At 37.9% G+C, this 19,178-nt stretch overlaps 1 protein-coding gene across 7 annotated transcripts in view; it reads right to left on the bottom strand.

Moving 5' to 3' along the window:
• Positions 1-19,178, bottom strand: part of TASP1 (taspase 1) — an 85,664-nt gene that overhangs the window by 3,097 nt on the left and 63,389 nt on the right. For 4 of the 7 annotated variants that reach the window (XM_086879298.1, XM_086879300.1, XM_086879299.1 and 1 more), the window contains exons 13-14: positions 16,422-16,495; positions 4,732-6,232 (exon numbers count right to left, since the gene is read on the bottom strand). In XM_086879298.1, coding sequence (XP_086735424.1) covers positions 6,137-6,232; positions 16,422-16,495 — 170 coding nt within the window. In that variant the 3' untranslated portion in view covers positions 4,732-6,136. Of the gene's footprint in view, positions 1-915; positions 3,232-3,335; positions 3,459-4,731; positions 6,233-16,421; positions 16,496-17,484; positions 17,634-19,178 lie in introns of those variants that run through there. The other 3 variants (XR_015283885.1, XR_015283886.1, XM_086879302.1) reach the window with 3 other exon arrangements.

Genomic DNA, 19,178 nt, shown 5'->3' with positions numbered 1-19,178 from the left:
TCAATTTTATAAACACAGTGATAATTTCCCAAGAAGATCCATGGTCCATTGTAGCAGTTATTTCTAGGGATTGACCGGAAGCAGTAAGAGCAACATCCAACATGAAGAAGAATCACAGTGAGTGGGATGATGGGAGCAGTTTCATTTTATACACAATTTAACATCAGCTAAAAGCAAGTCTTTCTGTCTTCCCCATCCCTCTTCCAGCCATGCATTCCCATGTTTCCTTTACACAGTCATGCAGCTGCAAGGCCCAAAAACATCAGCCCCCTTGGCCCAAGAGAAAATTAACCTACCAGAAAAGTATTTCCTGCAAAATTTTACTCTTTGGATATAGTCCTGAAGAGAATCATGGCTGCAGATGTAACTGATATTGGTGCCATCATGGGTAAAACAAACTCAGCTAAGGGAAAATTAATCTAATGCATGGCTAATTAAAATAGATTTGGATAGTGATAAACCAAGGCAAATTAAAACACCACCTTCCCCCATATCCTCTTTCCCAGGCTCAATATTACTCCCTCATCCACAAATCCTCCACCCTCTCCTGCAAGAAGGGCTTGTGGGGCTGTTTCTCACTTTTTTTTCCTCACTCCTTGCTACCCATCCTGCTCCTCACAGCCAGGGCCTTAACACCTGCAAACACCAGGGACAAAAGAGTTTACTCTTGGCTGCAAAATGCAGCAGTGTTTTCGAGTATGGACAATTTGATCTCAACTTTAAACCAAATCTCAAGCTGACAGGGAGCAGGACCAGATCTCCAGCAGAATTGCATTGCGTGGCTGTTATCAGTCACAGCTCACATTTTAAGGAAAAAAATTCTAAAAACGATGTTCAGTAGGATTTCCATCACAGGTACAGTACATCCAGAAGATGTTACAATCCAGGCTGGCGTCATGGCCTATTGGCACTTACCTGGAACACAGTGGTTTGCCACAGGTGAGTTGTACCATGGGAATCCTTGCCTGAGGTTGTGCTCTGGTGGTCTGTTGTTGATACCATTCACACACAGGTACCTGAAGTGAAACCAGGGTTGCAGAAATTGTTATCTTTAGGAAAACTTGTAAATTATAAAACAGTGCTGTGAGCCCTTTAGCTCCTTTTAGCACAGTCATTGTTTGGCTACAGCAGATTATTTGCCCAGAGGAGTCTGTGGTTTGGTTCTTCACTTGGCTTGCTGGAGCCCTACACACCCAGCAGATATTCCCAGATAATCCAAAAAAGAAGTATGAGTCATCAAAACATCTCACACCACCTCATTTCTCAGGATTGGCATTAAGGGACCCATAAAGTTTGAGTCCTCTAAGACAAATACCTCCATGGATGACATCCTGGCTCCACTGAAGCTGATGGCTGAGCTCCAAGTGACCTCACTAGGGACAGGATCTCACCTCAGACACTTGCCTTTGTGTGATGCTTTCTGAAAATAGCATTTCATTTTGAAAGGCTTTTTGTTTCAGAAAGATGAGCTTAGCTGGTCTCTATCTCTACGCCTTAGTGGATATTTGCAGCATCACAACATTCTCACTGACACCTCAGAGATAAGGGAGGGTATGATGGTTTAGGCACAAGGCCAAGGGAAATCAGGTCTCACCGTGCCTGCTGCTCATGTTAGCACACTTTATTTGCTTCATTAGGCAGACAGGAGTGGGTACAAGACACATGTGTTGTGTTTAAATCACTATCAAGTGATGCTAATTGTCTTTATGGGGATTTAAGCCTCAGGTTATGTGGAATGTGTACAATCTAATCTGTGTCACCAGAACCTAAAACAATAAAAGTCAGTGTACAAGTCCTCCTTAGCTCCATGTTGTTATCTCCCAATGGAGTGAATAATGAAGCTCCCACAAGCTTTCCTGTAAAAAATGAGCAAAAAGAAAAGAGGTAAGTTTATTAATCAGTAATGCTGTCTTTAGACCCACTGCAGTAGTCCTTTGCCACAAGCTTCCATATAAAATCCATATAAAATATAAATTTCCTGCAAGTTACGGGCTCTCAGCATTTCTTCATCTTCAGGCAGATCTGGCCTCTGGTATGAGGCAGTGGCCTTTTCCCAACCCTCCTGCAAGGAATCTACAAAACCTCTGCTGACACTCCATGAAGGCCAAAAGCCACAGAAATTCTGTGTTTGTCTTCAGTTTGCTGTAAAACAAAACAAGCCTTTCACGTGAAAACCAAGTGTAAGGGAGCAGTTCATACCTTGTCTCTTCAAATAACCCTTGGAAGATGAGCCCTAATAGCATGTGAAGGATGTATCAATTCTTTGAAAATCCAGGTTTCTTGGTTACTGTCTCTTAGTCTTTCTTTCCTTCAAAATAATTTTGATTTCCCTCTACCACTTTCCATTGATTTCTGCTCTCCCCTGCTGGCAAATTAATTCTCTATGCTCTGCTAACAAAAGCCTTATTTCCCTGCCCAGCAACATGGTAAATTTTCCCTTCAACTACTCAATTCTCTCCTAAACCTTCTCCTATCAACTAAGCTGACCTGAAAAGCAGGTTCTTTGCCTAAGTCATATTTTAATATGAAAAAGGGACTCCCTATTAAGAGGACAGGATGTCAGTCACCCAGAATTATGCTGATCCAAATTATGTTAGAGTGGCAAACCTTCTGAGAATGAGGAGATGGTGTTCAGTTATTTGCACAAACACTATAAAAATTTGCCATGCAATTCAGTGTCTTTCAACAGATAAATCCCCCTACCACTGAATGACAGAACTCTTGATATAGATCTCTGACTCAAAGTAAACAACTCACGTAACAACTGGAAAAAGAATAAATGATTAAATTGCAAGTCTTCATTTTAACAAGCATGTAAATACACACTTCAGAGCTTCCCATCTAATCCTGTGTCATTCTGCTCAAAACTGGGTTACAAAGACTGTCCAGCTGCACAATTACCATGTTCCACTGTGAAATATTGCACCTGTAATGCCATAGCCATCAATTCCTTTGGGTACTTTTTCTGTATTCTGCTTTTAATTTACATTTTAAGTAACAATTAGCAGTTACCCTAACCTTGCTAGTAACTCCAGATTTATTACCAGCTTGATTTTATTTTAGGCTTCCTTCTTTTCACAGCACCTTCTGTACTGTCCTTTACAGGACATACTCACATTTACAGGTGAATGTCTGCAGTTGCCCTAAATCAGGTCCTCTCCTCGACCTCAGTCAAATCTCTCATATGCCACAGCATTTCCAGAAGTTAATTCACAAGCAGAAAAGCACAGCCTTCATATATACAGAATATAAAAACTGTAACGAGTCTTTATTAAAAAAAACCCAAACCAACCAACCAACCAACCAAAAAACCCCACAACTGGAATTCAAATCACCTCTTCAGATATTTTAGTGTAACTGGAATTCAAATCACCTCTTCAGATATTTTAGTGTAACAAGCCTGTCTTCCATAACTTGCTCAGTTGGATCCCTTTGAAATCACTCATTGAAGGCTCATGCTGCAAAGGCACAGGAGCAAAATAAGATAAAAAATGGGTTACGTGTCAGGTTTGGTTTGACCTAATAGAAACTTTAAGCAAGAAAATGTATTATGGCTGAAGACTGAATAGGACTACTCTGGCACCGACCTGTCTGCTACAAAATCCTCTAGGCCATGTAATTGTGTGTTGGAGTATAAAATCAACAGTATTCAAATTTTATTTCTATGTATTTCACTTGCTCACCCTTTATAATTTCAGCAGCTATTGCTGTCAGCTGTGTAATTTCCTCTTGGGCTGTATGTGCTTATGCCAGTGGTTACTCATCACTCACAGGGCTTACAGACCACGTCATTGCAGTGTCCCTCCTCACCATTTATATTTCATAAGCCTCTTTTAAGCTCAAAATAGAACTAGTAGCACAATTAGACCCATAATTAAAGTAGTGTAAGGTATTTCATTGGTTTAAGTGGGAGTTTGATAGGAAATTCTGCTCCTCTCAGTCTTCAAAATTGCTGATACTAAAATTCATGCATGCTAAGACAGTTTTCTTCTTCTTTGTACCTTAGGTAGAGAACTCTGCTCCAAAAAGAAGAAAAAAAAATCATTGGGGTATTGTATAGACACAAAAGTAAAGTAAAAACAAACCGCAAAAATCCTATGCTGGATCCAAACCTCCAAAAAGAGAGATTAAGCAAGTAAGGGGAAGAAACAATTCATCAATTTCCATTTTACAAAGCATTATGCCACACTTATGGCATGAAAGAGTGAATTCATGCCAAAATTTCTATGATGTCAGTAGAGATAAGCACTTTTAGAATAAAAGCAGGCTAACACTGTTCCTTTAGCTTTTCTAATAACAAGGCCATTTTCCAATTTGGGTATGCACAAACCCATATACATCATCTTCAACTTTTCACTCACTGCACAGTGAAGGGTCCACAGAATCACTGAAGAATTAACCACATCAGAGCAGTTCTAAGGGCTGTGACAACACAGCTTCTGCTGCATCGTCTCTGGAGTGCTGCAGGACAGTCCTTCATTTCCTCAGACCATGAGTGTACCACTGAGGATCCAACCTCGAGAACTGTATTTCAGCACAAACTGTTTTAAGACAGGTACATTCCACATTGTTGTTGTGCAGTCTGGAAAGCTGCTGTTTTATATTATTTACAGAACTGTATTGAAATATTTTCAACTATAGGGCTACACTGAAGTCACAATTTAAAAATCCACACAAAGATGACAGTATCTCAATGTATGCTGTAGTGTAATAGTGAAAATGAACTCAGGCTGTTAAAAAAAAATTTATTTTTTTCCATGAAAGATTGATACTACAATCAATATAACAATTTCATCAGTCAAGTATGTCTGTTATAGGCAGGCACAACATTACAAAACAGGCAAGTACAATGCCTGATTAAGCGAATACAGTCTGAATAGCTATTCATCCACTATTTCTGAAAACAGAATTATCAAATATCCACCAGGGAAAAAGATGAACTATTTTAGTTTCTCTTTGGCATACTTATCAGGACAATGAATCAATTACAAAAGTCTTCTATTGCTGCCAGTGCTGTGAAGGAAAAAGGACTGAGTGGAAGGTTGTACGTCAGAACTCGCTTTTAAGACTTGGGCAACCTTAGGCTCACATATCCAAACTGGTGACAAATGACAGTTCAGCTGCCAATGCTTCTTCACAAGGCAGACAAGGATTACATTGTTTTACACTGCAGGTTTGTGGAAGGTATCAAAAGAGTTACAGTAAATTTATGCACAGTACATACATATTACACACAGTTATATAAATACCCATGCTGCGGCTGGACTCAAGGAAGTTGCTTTACCAACACGAAAGCTCAGTCTCAGACCTCCCACCAGCCACCTAATACACATTGCACTTTGCATCCAGTAATATGCCCATTTCTGTACCTCTCTTAAAAATAGATTTAAAGCAGAAGTGAAGAATAATATCGAATCTTTCCATAAACTTTGTTTTCTTATTTACACTGTAATATTCCATTATACATAAAGACTGCGTAACGATACGTTATCTTCATATAGCTTTTTGCAATACATACAGCTTGGAGCTATTAACATCTTGGTTTGGGAACACAGATATGACCTATAAGACTATTTAAAAACAATTTGAGCCTTAATTTTGCTCTAGTTTGTTTCACTGAAACCATTCTTTGAACCAAAAAAAAAAAAAATCCTCCTTATTGGAGAGGAAAAAAACAATTCATGTTTAAATCACCTCTGGATTTCCTTAAACCACTGAGAAACTTAGAAACCATAATAATTTTTTGCATAATTGCAAAGCCACTTCAAAGGCCTGTCACTTTCAAATTTAGATAGAATATGAATGACAATTGTGACCATATCTTTAAATTATTTTTTTCTTAACTTTTGGTTATTTTTCAACACAAAAAAATGAAAACTCAATCATTAATCGTACGTGATCTTTGCACAGCTGGGGTGAGTTCCTATTTTATTTGTGAGACAAAATGAACATGCACACAACCCCCATTCACAGAGTGAGAACATAAACTACAGCAGCACTTGTCTCAAGTCATGGTGCACATGGTTGCAATACGGAGTATAAAACAAAAGCAGAATTTCCAACATGTGTTAAAACACAAAAAAAAAACCCTTATTGTACAAAAAGTCATTCACATTCTTTGCAACGAAGTGAAGAATCAGCTGCTTTCTGGACTCTCCAGCCTGCAAACTCCTCCTTCTATTGCCACGGACTGTCCTGCCACAGCTCCAGGTGGAAGTCTTGAAATGTGAGTCTGTGGAAAAGTCAAGAGAATATTTTGGACTGAGAAAAGACAAAATTATGCAGGACAAAGTTAGCCTGTAAGTATTGAACAATTAAGCTGTTCCCTCACTATAGTCTGAGGACAAACTACAAAGCAACTTGAAAAGCGACTGAGATTATTTTTCTATCTTGTTTGCATTAATGTTTAACACATGAAGAGAAAGACTATGACAGATGCATAGAAAAGGTAAATTTGATGAATCAATGCACTGAAAGTAGAAATATTCAGAGTGAAGACAAAAGAAAATAATTCTGGCATTTCCTGGTTTATAGGTCTATTTTTTAGGGAGATTCAGAAGTCTTTCCTACCGCATACAGAAATACACCTTCGAGAAACCTCAGAATTAAATATTTGACAAACTAACACTTCAGAGAATAAGGCAACTGCAATGATCAGGATGCAAGGAAGAAATTTCTCTGCATAAAATACCTACCCATCCACCTAAAAAACTCCAAAGACTTCCTGTTGCCAGATACCAAATAAATGAACCCAAAGAACAATTGTGTTTCTGCCAATAGGCATCTTTTCCACAGAAAGTTTTAAAAAGCCTTTGAGAATTTTTCAGCCAGGAAGTGGGTACATTTATCTGTGTGCACAAAACTCCAGTTTATAACTGAATTGTAACTCAGTGACCCTAAAAAACTGCTAGTGATCCTTTATATACTGGGGTATGTTTTATGAAAAGATACTTTGACTTACTGTTAAGAGTAATGAATTTTTATCCCCCTTTGCACATGTTTTTACACCATGAAAACTGCTCAAGTTACATTAAATTAGAACTAGAAATTATTCCTGCTATGGTATAAAGTTCACAACTAATGTTGCTGGCATTTAGAAACTACAGTTTCCTGTAAGTGCAGCCCACCACATATTTGTCTGTACATATGTTATCCCATTTAAAAGATTTAGTTGTTGCAAAATGTCTAACCTGCAACGACACAACAGGGTGTCACAAAAAGCACAAATGTAAAAGTTCAGTAAGAAAAGTTTGCATCAATAGAGCAGAAAGTGATTTGAGACTCTAGACTCAGTTCATTACACTGAAGAAACATTTTGTGTCTCAGGCAACTTCTTCTTATTCCTTTCTTGATAAGGGTATCCTGGTGCCTGCACTTAGGTTTCAGTTAAATCACAGAATAAGACTTATTTTAAAGCATTTCAATGTTTTCATTTTATTGCTTTCCAGAATTTATTTTGATACATGAGCATGTCCCTACTTTCAGAACAATTTCAGTTACAATTGTGATCTATCATTCCAAGAGAATAAGCCTTTCAAATCTTACAGTTTCCCCCAAAATGTAACTGACAATTTCTCTGTAGATGTCATTTCATAAATTTAAAAAAAAAAAAAAATTAAAAGGAAGGGAATTAAGTGGAAGAAAGGTATTTTTATTCTATGACAGATAGATCCATGATATTTTTCCAGGTTTATGAGAATTTCTAAATGAAATGGATCACAATATAAAAGTAGCAGTTTGATGGGCATGGTAGCAAACTTGTTTCCTCAGAGAAGAAGGCTACTGGTTGTTTAGTGAGGTATTGCAATCAGAGCAAACCACTAAGTTAATCCTAATAAGTTTTTGAGCAAGGGAAGGAAAATGTACAAGAGGGGATAAGCAGGTAGTCATATCAATTAATACTTTAGCAAGTAGCTATGCTTAAATAGCTGCCCACAACACATTTCCTATAGAAAACCTCATTTCCTATGTCAGGAGGAACACATTTCCCATACACAAGACCCCAAACCACTATACACTAGAATCTGAAGATTTCCATTTACAGAAACACTGAAACCACATATAACAAAGCATTTCTTAAAGCCTTTACTTGCATCCTGTTTATCTGCATACTTTCAGTGATGGAGTAAATACAGATCTGGTTTACACTGACTACTTTTTATTACTTTCACCAATGGCTGCCTTATGTAGAACAAAAATGAAACAGATCTAAGATGATAATGTTTAAGATGTTACTTAATAAATAATTTGAAAGGATAACATTGCCATGTCAAGACAACTTCAGAAAACTCCCAAGTAAATTCTTACAATTATATCTCCCTTGTTCTTAACCATAAGAACAAACTCCAGTAAATAAAAAGAAACATCAAAGAACACTGAATATTTTTAAATGAACCACAGAACTTATTTGTGAAGTTTGTTACATTTTTATATCCCAACATCATATTTTACATTAAGTCCAGATTGTATAGTCAATTAGGTTTAGATTCTTGAAACTTAAAAATAAAAAAGCAAACAGAAAAGAATGACAGGAAAGGTTTTAATTGAACTCAATTAGTCTGTCAGCTTTACAAGTTGAATGAACCCACACCTGGAAGAAATTGTGCCGGGGACCAGTAAAAAAAAAAAAGGAAAAAATAATTTTCCTGAATTAATCCTCCACTAAACTCCACGGAAGCCTCTCTTTAAGGAAAGCTTATGTCAAAGAATGGTAGAATGATGGAGTTATTCATATCTTCAGCTTCATATCTAGGCATTTTACAGTCCCAAGAATATCCTGACTTTCTTTGCTTTCCCAGAGAAAAGCAAGGTTGGTGAGGGTCCAGCAGGGGATGAGGTATCAGCATCTGGGACACCAGTCAGTCACCACAGATTTTTGCTGCAGCCTGAAGGAGGAATATCCCGCCCACAGTTCCACAGGTAAACAGGTAAATGCTGGAAAAAACATTTGGTCTTTTGTCTCCTAGCCCTTCATAAAGCTCAAACGAGCTAACCAACCTTCAGATGCTGATTCTTGCTCCATGTTCTTGACATCCAAAACACACAGAGCTTCCCTCTTTCCCTCCTAACCAAACCAACATCATGAACTACCGATGCCCCCAGCCCTGCAGACACTGCAATGTTACTCTCCCCCAGTGCTTTTTGATGCACACTGCAAAGTTCCCCACTGCTTACAAAACTAATAGGTATTTCTGCTCTAGAATATATGGAATACAACTATTACAGGAATAATACATGGTTTCATCTTTTTGACTTACATTATTTCATGTCTCATAGACAAGGATTCTGAAACAACCTTGAGACCAAGGAATAAAAAAAAGGTTTTCTTTTAAAGAGCTAGTCTCCTCCTTCTATTCACATAAAAGTATCAGTTTGTCACAACAACTTAAGAGAAATTTTCTTTCATTGAAAGCATAAATACATTGTAAAATGAATATATAAAACCAAAGCCAAGAGACAGACAGTGCTGCATGAGAAAGCTGAAATCAATCAAACGCTGCCAAGAGGACAGAGTACAACTACCAGATGGCAGCACATTCAGTTCCTAAGCAAATCTAGGGAGTACTTCATGTGTTTAGCACTCTTATTACACACTCAGGATGTGCTTTAGACAGAATAATTTATAAAACAAACTTTTTCCATTCATTACATTATAGAGATGAAATATAATGAAAGACCAAGGACACCATATCCTTAAGGAAATTGCTTTCTACAACTTTGCTCCCTGAAAAAAAGGCTACCACCAAACCCACATATTCTTTAGAAATCTGGAGCCTTCTAGCTGGGTACACACTTCCACCATCAGAACCATCTGACCACACATTCTGAATTTATTTTCTAAGCAGTAAGAGGCCATTTTGGCAGCAAACCTGCTGCTCTGTCTCTTGGTAATCTCTCCTTCAGCATGGTTTGTATGTACACCTGTAGCATGGCAGAAGGTGCCCCATGAAAAACTGACAACTGCTGCTATCAGAAAATGCCACATGCATCTTGTTTGGTGAATCCTTAACAAAGGAAAAAAAATGGGGAAAAAATAGAAAGAGAGGCTCCAGATTATTGTCCTTGTTGGGAAACAACAGAAAGACACAGTGATGAGGTAACTTCTGGTCTCACTGCACTGAAAATAATGATTTTACATACAGATTGCTTAGGAAGTTAACAGTTTTCCAAGCTCAAATTCATTCTGTGGGTTAAGTATATCACTGTAAACTATTAATGTGTCTAACTAAATCACTCATACCTGTATCAAGAGAGACTAAAGACATACCAACCAATCATCTAATCAGCTCTGTGACCTAGGGTTCTGTAGAGGCATTCTAAAACCCTGTCATGAATCTTCAAACGTGATTTGTATCACTGTGAATTACAGGCACTAAGTCAGGTTATTCCATTTATATTTGCATACCTGCACACACAGTCCCATCTTCCCTACTCCACTCTGTCTGCCAAATCCAAGAAGAGTTCCAAAACTACTGGCTTTATGCAAGAACCCAACCTCAAAAATGAACTTATCTTCTCATCTCAGAGCCAGTTAATTTCCGTGAAGGTCTATGAGCCAAACATTTTAACTGGTATCTAAGCACTGAAGGTTATTTCCAACAAATAGAAAAACCTTATTTTTATGAGAGAACTGGATGGTCCACTGTACGCACAGAGTAGTTTTCAAATGAAAATTTCTGACTGATTCCCCAGTCTCCAGACAAGAGTGAAGATTAAAGAAAATAAGTAGAACAGTGACATATACTTTTCCTGTCTCATGAAGTTAAAAGACTGTCTCTGTAGTCTGAAATGAATGACTGAATTATTTGACTTCGTATTTCTGCTCACTAAACAGGCTCAGTAAATTTTTCCACTAATTTTCAAATTAGAGTTAGGATTCTTCCAAGATGTGTTTCTTCACCCAAAGAGCACTGGAAAACTGCCCTTCTCCTGACAAAGGGCTTTCACAGACCCTTCACTCACAAAGTCAAATACAGAAGCTCATCCCCAGAAAACCAACAACAATCACTACAATCAGTGTTTGTCACATGTATCACTTCAAACATAGAGGGAAGGACTTTTGCTAAATTTTACAGCGTCAGTAAAGGCAAATAAATCTGATGATGACAGCTTACATCTCCACAGGAAAAGTGAACTGGAGATGGTCTCCCTGTCCACCATGTTTGCTCATACTGGCAAATGAAATTAACTGTCAAAGATAAAAGTTTCTGTTTGCACATTGCAACCACAACATTTGGTGTGGACAGCAGTTGCTGCTGATGGATGTTTTCAAACACAGCAATATGCAACACTCTCCACTACTGCTGCACCATGTTTTGCAAAGTAATGTGAATTTGGTTCATTTGAGAATGGAAAGAATGGCTTATGTAGCTTTGCATTATTAAAACCTGCCATAACATAAAGCTTAGCAGTTCGTGTTATAAGAACTGAATAGCTGCCAAAAAGAGATTTAAACTGGCAACTGAATTGGATTAAATTCAATATTGCAACTGGGCTTTTTAAATTTGCTGTCTAAGTCATCCAGCTGTCAGAAAAACTAAAACCTATGAGTCTGAACTACTACGCAAAAACATTGCAACATTTACAGTAATTGCCAAAGTTTGCAACATTCATAGAGACAATACAGCAGATTTATAAATACTAAGAAATACAGCGAGCTGATAAATTATTTCAATTACTTATACAAAATAAATTACCAAAACTGCATTTTGCTATTTGGTATTGAGATGGGATTTTGCACTGGAAATAAAGCAATCTAACTTCAAACACTATTAAAAACTAAGCAAGGAATTACCTGTCTTCAAGCAGAAACATCAGCCACCACCACCTACTCTCAAACACCATGACAAGACATTTGTCAGATCCAGGAAAAAGTAAGTGTCCCAGCCATTTACACTTTCTGCACACAGAACACTGCAGGACTTGAGTAAACAAATACTCTGCAGACCCTGGCTGAGAGAAAAGGGCTCCTGTCTGATTATGCACAGATACACAACATTAAATCAAACGCTGCCTACCCATAGCCAGAACCCTCAAGAGATGCCGTTGGTATGTGAACTCACATTGCAGGCATATGCTGCAGTCCCATTTGAGATTGAAGAATTTCTTTTCCTTTGAAGCATCCTCCATTGAGCAACCAGACATGGAACAAGAAGATATGAAGTCTTTGTAACTAAGAAGAGACAACTAACTTGTGCAACCTAACCATTAACATCCTTCTTTTCCTAATCCTCATTTTAATCTAAAATCACATTATGGGTAAATTGAAGGAATTATTTCTTCCCATCCCAAAGTACATGGCAGAAGGTCTGCAAGCCCTTCGTGCAAACTGACACTGAAATTGCTCTACCAAATGCCACATAAACTATTAAGACCTGGAGTATTGCACATTAACCATGACAGTATGGACAGAGATGCAAGAAGCAACACCTTAGAGTAGAGCTACTTCCCCAGTGGTGACAACAAACATGCTTAAGCTCTCAGAACATAACCCACTCAGTTCAGGAAAACAGAAAATGACTGAACCCTGCCAGAGTAATGTTAAACAAGTCAGAACCCTGGTAACAGGGTGACCTTCTTAGCTGATGCTATGATCAATTGTTAGATCTATTATGGAGCCATAAAAAACCCCAAGCATCTGGAAGGTTGTTCTGAAGGCCAACTAGTATCTCAGAAAGAGAAGAAAATTTGGACTGGAAAAAGAAACAATTGCTTATCAAAGATCCTAAATTCATATTAAGTAATTCATGAGTCAACAACACAATAACAAAAAAAAAACCCTCTTCAGTTCATGCAATTATTTAATCCCCCAGTCCTCCAATCTAGAAGTCATAACCTTTGTTGATGCAGCAGTTCCAAAAGGAGCAGTGTGAGTACAGAGGGAACCCACAAACTAGTATTTTCTATCTGCTTCTATCTATTCTCACATCTGCAGCCAGAAACTTCCACTGCAGCCCAGAAAATTCCAGCAGCCTCACTAGCAGACAGGAGCTGAACATCAACTACTGTGACAATTCTACCATCACAGAGGTGGTGATACAAGACCTTGCTTCAAGAGATCTTGGGAAGCCCATTCATCTCCCAAAGAACAGGGCTGATGCTGAAACAATCCCTCACAGTATTGCTTAAGGAAGGAGGTTTGGCTCCAGCAGCTCCTAAGCCAGAGTATATCTGCCCCTTAAGCTCATGATAACTGAGGCTCCCAAGCACCAGCCTGGGTTAGGTGGAGCACCAGGTGGTGCAGGTTAGTTCAAGAAGTATAGGAAAGAGCCAAAAAGTTCAGATGGACAGCTTGTGTCCTTCCACATCCAATTTAAGACAAAGGTTGGCATCAAGTGATTATGACACTGCTTGTGTTGAGAAGGATGACAAGAAAAAAAGAAAAGCACAGTTGAAACAGCGAAGATATGCCTTGATTAGCTGCTTGTGGTATAAGAACCTGAAGGAAGCCACTGGGTCGTTCACCGTGCACGTGCTGGGTATGTCAATTCCAGAGCTATGAGTGGTGGAGGAGCTGAAATAATTTCAGCATCAAGAAAGAGCTGATAGGACACACAACCAGAGGTTGCTGACTGTGTCAGCAATAAGGTGTGAATTTAGTTCATGGGGCAAGGCTATGCAGGATTTTTAAAGCAACATTCAACCAAACACTTTAATCCAATAGGAAATGGTGACTTTTCTGGGCCATTGGCATCCTGGTTTAAAAAAAAAGACTGGACACCTTTTCAGAAAGTATACTTTAAATCAAAGCACTATTAGGGCACAGCTCCTGCAGGCTCAGCCATTTGGTGCTGGTGAGCCAACGTTCAGGCAGTCTGATCTGGAGCTAAGTGGCCAGCTGCAGAACCCAGTCTTGCCTAAACTAGGAGCAAACAAACCCCTGGTGCAAGGGTACTTCCAAATTAATGCTTGGAGAGCTCACACTGCTAGAAGCCAGAAGCACCAGCAGGTCAGGGTGTACAAACCACTTCAAGTCTGATTCCACTTTCCTGTCCCACTCCTCTTTTAAGCAGTTGCTGGCAGACAACTGGCTGTCTCCATGTCTTGAGCACACCAGTGTCTGCAGGTGAGTTGCATCTACCTTATGTTTGCCTTGTAAGAAAGGCATCCTGTACCTCCACAGTTTCCATCTGGGGTTCAGAACCACCATTTGCTAGGTCTTGTTATGAATTGCATTAACCTTCCCTGCCCAAAGAATCACACTAAGACAGTAAAGCAGGCTCCTTTTCTCCTTAGTATGTACCCCTTTATATGATTCTAGTATTAGTCTAGTTCATAACAGCAGATAATTAAAAACCTCCTCACTTGTTAAGTCTTGCTTTTGTTTCATATTCATTAAATAGTTGATTAAATTGAACCAGTTAAAAATCAGCCAGTGTGACAGCCCCTCTATTTAAGAACAAAACTCAAGTCCTAGACTGATGAAAGAAATAAAACCTGAAAGTCTTTACCACCCTAGAAAAACAGGAAAGCAAATATTTCCTTACAAGCTGCTGCCTAATCATTTTGCTATGGTCCTCATAAACAAGTGATATTTTATACTTTTATGAACTCTTATCCCATTATTCTTTCATGGCAAGCACTCAAAATTAACTGTAGCAAAACAGTCACTCAATTAAAGAAAAGAGTTGGGTTTTTTTTCACTTGCAATACGTTGTGTTCTATTTCAAGCCCAGTTTTCCGTCTATAACTTAGTCCTAGTTGTAGCAGAACAAAATTCCAGCTTTTATGACAGAAGACTTTTTTTGATCAATAGAAGTCAGCAGCAAAAGCGTTTGTGGTTTTTCTCTGGAAAGCATTTGTGGCCACAGACTCAAAGAAGGAAGAAAGGGAGGGGGATTAACTCTTCAGTGAAGGTCAGAAACATAATTTAAAAGTGAACCAAGAAGAGCAGCTGTGTCTGTCAGCACAATCAGGATTACCAGCTGGAGAATTTACCAGCAGTATGAAAACAATGCACACCAGATGTCAAATGTTGCAACTGTGAGTAGGAAAGCAACTCTGGGCATGGCACTGTCATGTTAATACTCATTACCAGACATTAAAATGCATATTTAATATTATTTATTAAATTTATTTATATTTATTTATATTTGTAATATATAAATATTACATATTTAGCATTTATTTATTAATTGGACATTACCAGGAAGAAACACCAACATTTTGAGCTTCACAGTGTAAGTCAGAGGCAGGTGTGCACACTGGAAACATTTAACATCCTTTATTCTCAGTTATTCTTCCAGTGCAAATGCAAGACAACAATTTTAAAGCTAACTAGCAAATACTAGAACATCTGTGGTTGAACTTGCTTTAGTTTCATTCAGTTCAATCTGAGCTTTTAACTTCAGTTTGGACTTTCTTTCAACTAAATCTGAAATAAATATTAAGAAAAGAAGTAAAACCACACTGTCTTCCATATATAGCTATCTGGAAATAATTGTACCTAAGTTATTCAAAAATGACACAAATAATTCACTTACACCTCTACCAGCACTTTCTTCATCAGCTGCTTGTTATCTTTCTTGTCTTTCTGGGGCATTCTTGCCTTTTTTTTCCTGCACATTTTATGCCTTGAAGATGAACTTATCCATTCCAGTGCTTGAAACAGTGACACATCAGTTTTGCTATGTAAAATATCTGATGCTGATTTTTCTTCTTTTGTATATTCTTGTAATACCTTGGTCACATCTCCCTTTGCACTGATGCCAACAGAAACTATGACTGTATCTGCTGCAGCTTCTCCCACGTTCATCCCTGTTCTCCAAGTATCTCTCCTAAATGCTTTAGTTGCCACACTACAGTACCCTCCTTTTTCTCCCTTCCATGCTCTTTTCCCAAGAATGGATGGCTCATCCACTCATACATACAAGAAGTAATCCTTACTGTGACAGAATTTTCCTGTTTTCATTGTTAAATTCAGTTTTAACATAATATTTCTCTCATTAAAAATCAATTATAAGTCCCCAGGAAACTGAAAATAAGGATGGCACTATTGGAATTATTTATCATATAGGCTATTCTAGGAACTTGTTTGAAGTTTGTTTTATATCTTCCTTGATGGTGCAATTGCTTTATCTGAAGGAAGACATGCTCACGGAAAAATATGGTACCAGCGTAACTGAATCAAGATGAATAAAGTTATCCAAATGCAATTACTGTCAGCAGAGGGAATGGACATGTGCTTGTGGCACCTTATCCTGACATGGAACATATGTTAGTGTAGGGCTGTTACCTGCTGCAATTAAATAAAGAAATTAGAAATGCCTAATCAATTGACACATTTAGCTGCTTATGCAACCATTACTTCTTCTGCTCTCTTCAAGAAAGAAATTTCTTATATACTTCATTATCATTAATTCAAATTCTCCTTGGCCTCTGCACTCATTCTACTGTATTACAGCCTATTCCTCATGGCTTACCTTTGCTTTGCCATCCTGTGCAGACATGTATCCAACACACATGCTCTCTGTTGTATGGCTCCACAGAAATTCCACTATAAAGGAAAATGCAACAAGTTACAAAAAGGCCTTGGTTTAAAATACAAAATGTAATTTAACAAGATTGGTGTCTTGAGGAACAAATATAACAAGGATAAAAAACAAAGAACAAAAGTGATTAAATCTCAAAAGAAACAGCTATCAAACAACCAAGATTTTCCTCAGTATTCAGTGTCACACACTACAGAACTATTACCTAGAATGAGAATGTTACTTGAATGATAGGGAGCCTCCAAGATGAGAAATACATCAACTGAAACTGCAGTTAAAAACTGGACCAACTTCTAAAGCAGTGGCCTATTCCAGTCATGAGTAAAAGCTGATAGAACTCGCCTTTGCCTACTTTGAGCCCAGACAAAAGCACACTTCAACAGCATAGGCCAGATGGACTACTATCAACAGGTAAAAGGGGATTTGTGGCTTAGCTGCCCAGGCAAGATACAGGCAAACATGCAGAAATAGTCAAATCTGCAATATGGGAATTGAAGATATAGAGAAGGCAGGAAAGACATCTGGTAAAAGCAAATTTATCCTGCAGAAAAAGGAAGAGAGGTGTCTGATGGAATCAGAGTAACATGCACAATAAGAAAGAAACATTTCTGGCAAAATTAGACGATGTCCTGGATTCAAAAGTATGCTGAATTACAAACATCCCCATTCTTTGTGGAGAGTGTAAGGAGCACCAAAGCTAAGAGAGGAAAGAAAGATGAAGAAGAAACCCCTATCAAAGCACTCTCAGGTGTGATTACCTGTGCTTCCAGCACCAGATATACATCACCAGCTCTCTGGTACTGCACTCACAGCTAATTTAGGGTATCAGTGTTAAAGACCAACTGGCATGCTTGCAGTGATAATGTTTAACAAAGCCAATCACCGCTCACATATATTGTTAATGCCTGTTATTCCAGTGATGTGCTGTCCTGAAGTCTGAAAGTGTCCTGATTTATCAGTTGTTTAACAGCCTGTTCCAGTAACCTTTACTTGCCTGGCACATCTGCAGGTATCTTTATGTACACAAACACACTCCTACTCAGCTGCAACACAAAATTCAGACAGAGCACATTGTTCATATGTTCAGCTTTCCATCAGTGTAGGTTTATAAACTGCCACATTGTTTTCTTCCTGCTGTCTGTCCTGGTCATTTTTATTTGTGTTCATGAAGTCCATAATTTGGAACAGGGGAAAGGAAAAAAAATAGCTGATCAGAATTCAAGGCATTTCACAGAATTCTGTAAAAGGATTTTTAAAAATGCACTGAAGCACAAATTCTTCCTCTGAATTATGGGAGATGTCTAACATGAATTACACAAGATTCCACGAACAGACATTTCCACATATTTCTTTTGACAGTGACTTTAATATTGCAAAGAAGCATCACACTAGATGGGTTTAAAACTTTTACTCATTCCTATTCCTCACATTCCTTTAACGTGGCTGATGAAGGTCACAGCCTGCTGAGCACACTTATCCTTTGAACCACTTCTCCTTGCATAGCAATTAAACCAGAGCAGGAGATCAAAGCTTAGATGATCCCAGCAAGACTTGAAGATTCTGACAGATATGCAGATATCATCATAAAAGAAAAATTAACTTCACCGAGGTGTGTGCTCTGCTCCCCCGTAACAGATTTGTGACTGATACCACCAGAGCTGAAAAAAAAGCTTTCAGAGAATGAAACACATCCAGCACAATCAATGTGTGGTCAATGGGGCCAACCTCTCCATGGTACCCCAAAGGCTCCACTGTCAGTGAAAGCATTTTTCTAAAAAACAAATTGAATCTCATCTTTCAATTTTGATAAGCTGGTAAACAGTTCAGGCCAAATACCCTGAAAATATTATATCTTGGCTTTTGATAACTACCAAAACTAGCCTGTACTACCACAACCTTGGTTATTGTCAGCCACTACAAATAGGGAACTATACTGAAAATTCTAAATTACATGCGAAACATCTTCAGATGAGTATATTTTCAACCATTTAACAAGTTCCTTCCTTGCAATTTTTCTCAATATTGAAAAGAAATAAATAAAGATGATTCCTGTAACAAAGACATGAGCGTTCCTTATTCTATACATGAAGTTTTTCAGTATTAAATTTTATTATTTTCAACTTATTTTCAGTCCAAACAACACAAATACTACATATGTTTAATTATGTATTATCTCTGCATTCATTAAAAGGGAGGAAGTTTCCATGGCACAGAAAAAGTACTGTGTTACAGCTATTATTCAGTCTTATTTCAGTGGAAAGAAAACAAAAAATCAATGGACAGATAGTCTTTACTTATGATGTACAGTATATGAGGATTTTAGTAATTAATTTTCGAGGAAAAAATGCTAAATCACTAATAGAATATGTTTTCTCATATGAATGACAAGCATTGGACAAATAGAAAAAATTTTCTCATTTCCAAATCTCAGGAATTGAAGGTTATGTTGATCTTCTTTGCTTTTACTTAAACAGACTTGTATTTTTGTTTTTTTAACTCTTTTTTTAAGGATAGAATTTATGTTGCAGGATGCTGTTGCTATAGATAATGTCACAGTTGGGTAAATAATAATAAAATAGAGTGTTATACAAAGGAAAAACACTTCAATTCTGGTAACATAGCCCCAGTCTGCATTAGACAGGTCAATGTGACCCAATAAATAAGCACACAGCTCCACATCTGAGGAGC

This window comes from Cyanistes caeruleus, chromosome 2 (genome assembly GCF_971803275.1).
Source record: "Cyanistes caeruleus chromosome 2, bCyaCae1.hap1.1, whole genome shotgun sequence".
Classification (NCBI taxonomy): Eukaryota; Metazoa; Chordata; class Aves; order Passeriformes; family Paridae; genus Cyanistes; species Cyanistes caeruleus.
This window is presented reverse-complemented; position numbering and strand designations above follow the sequence as displayed.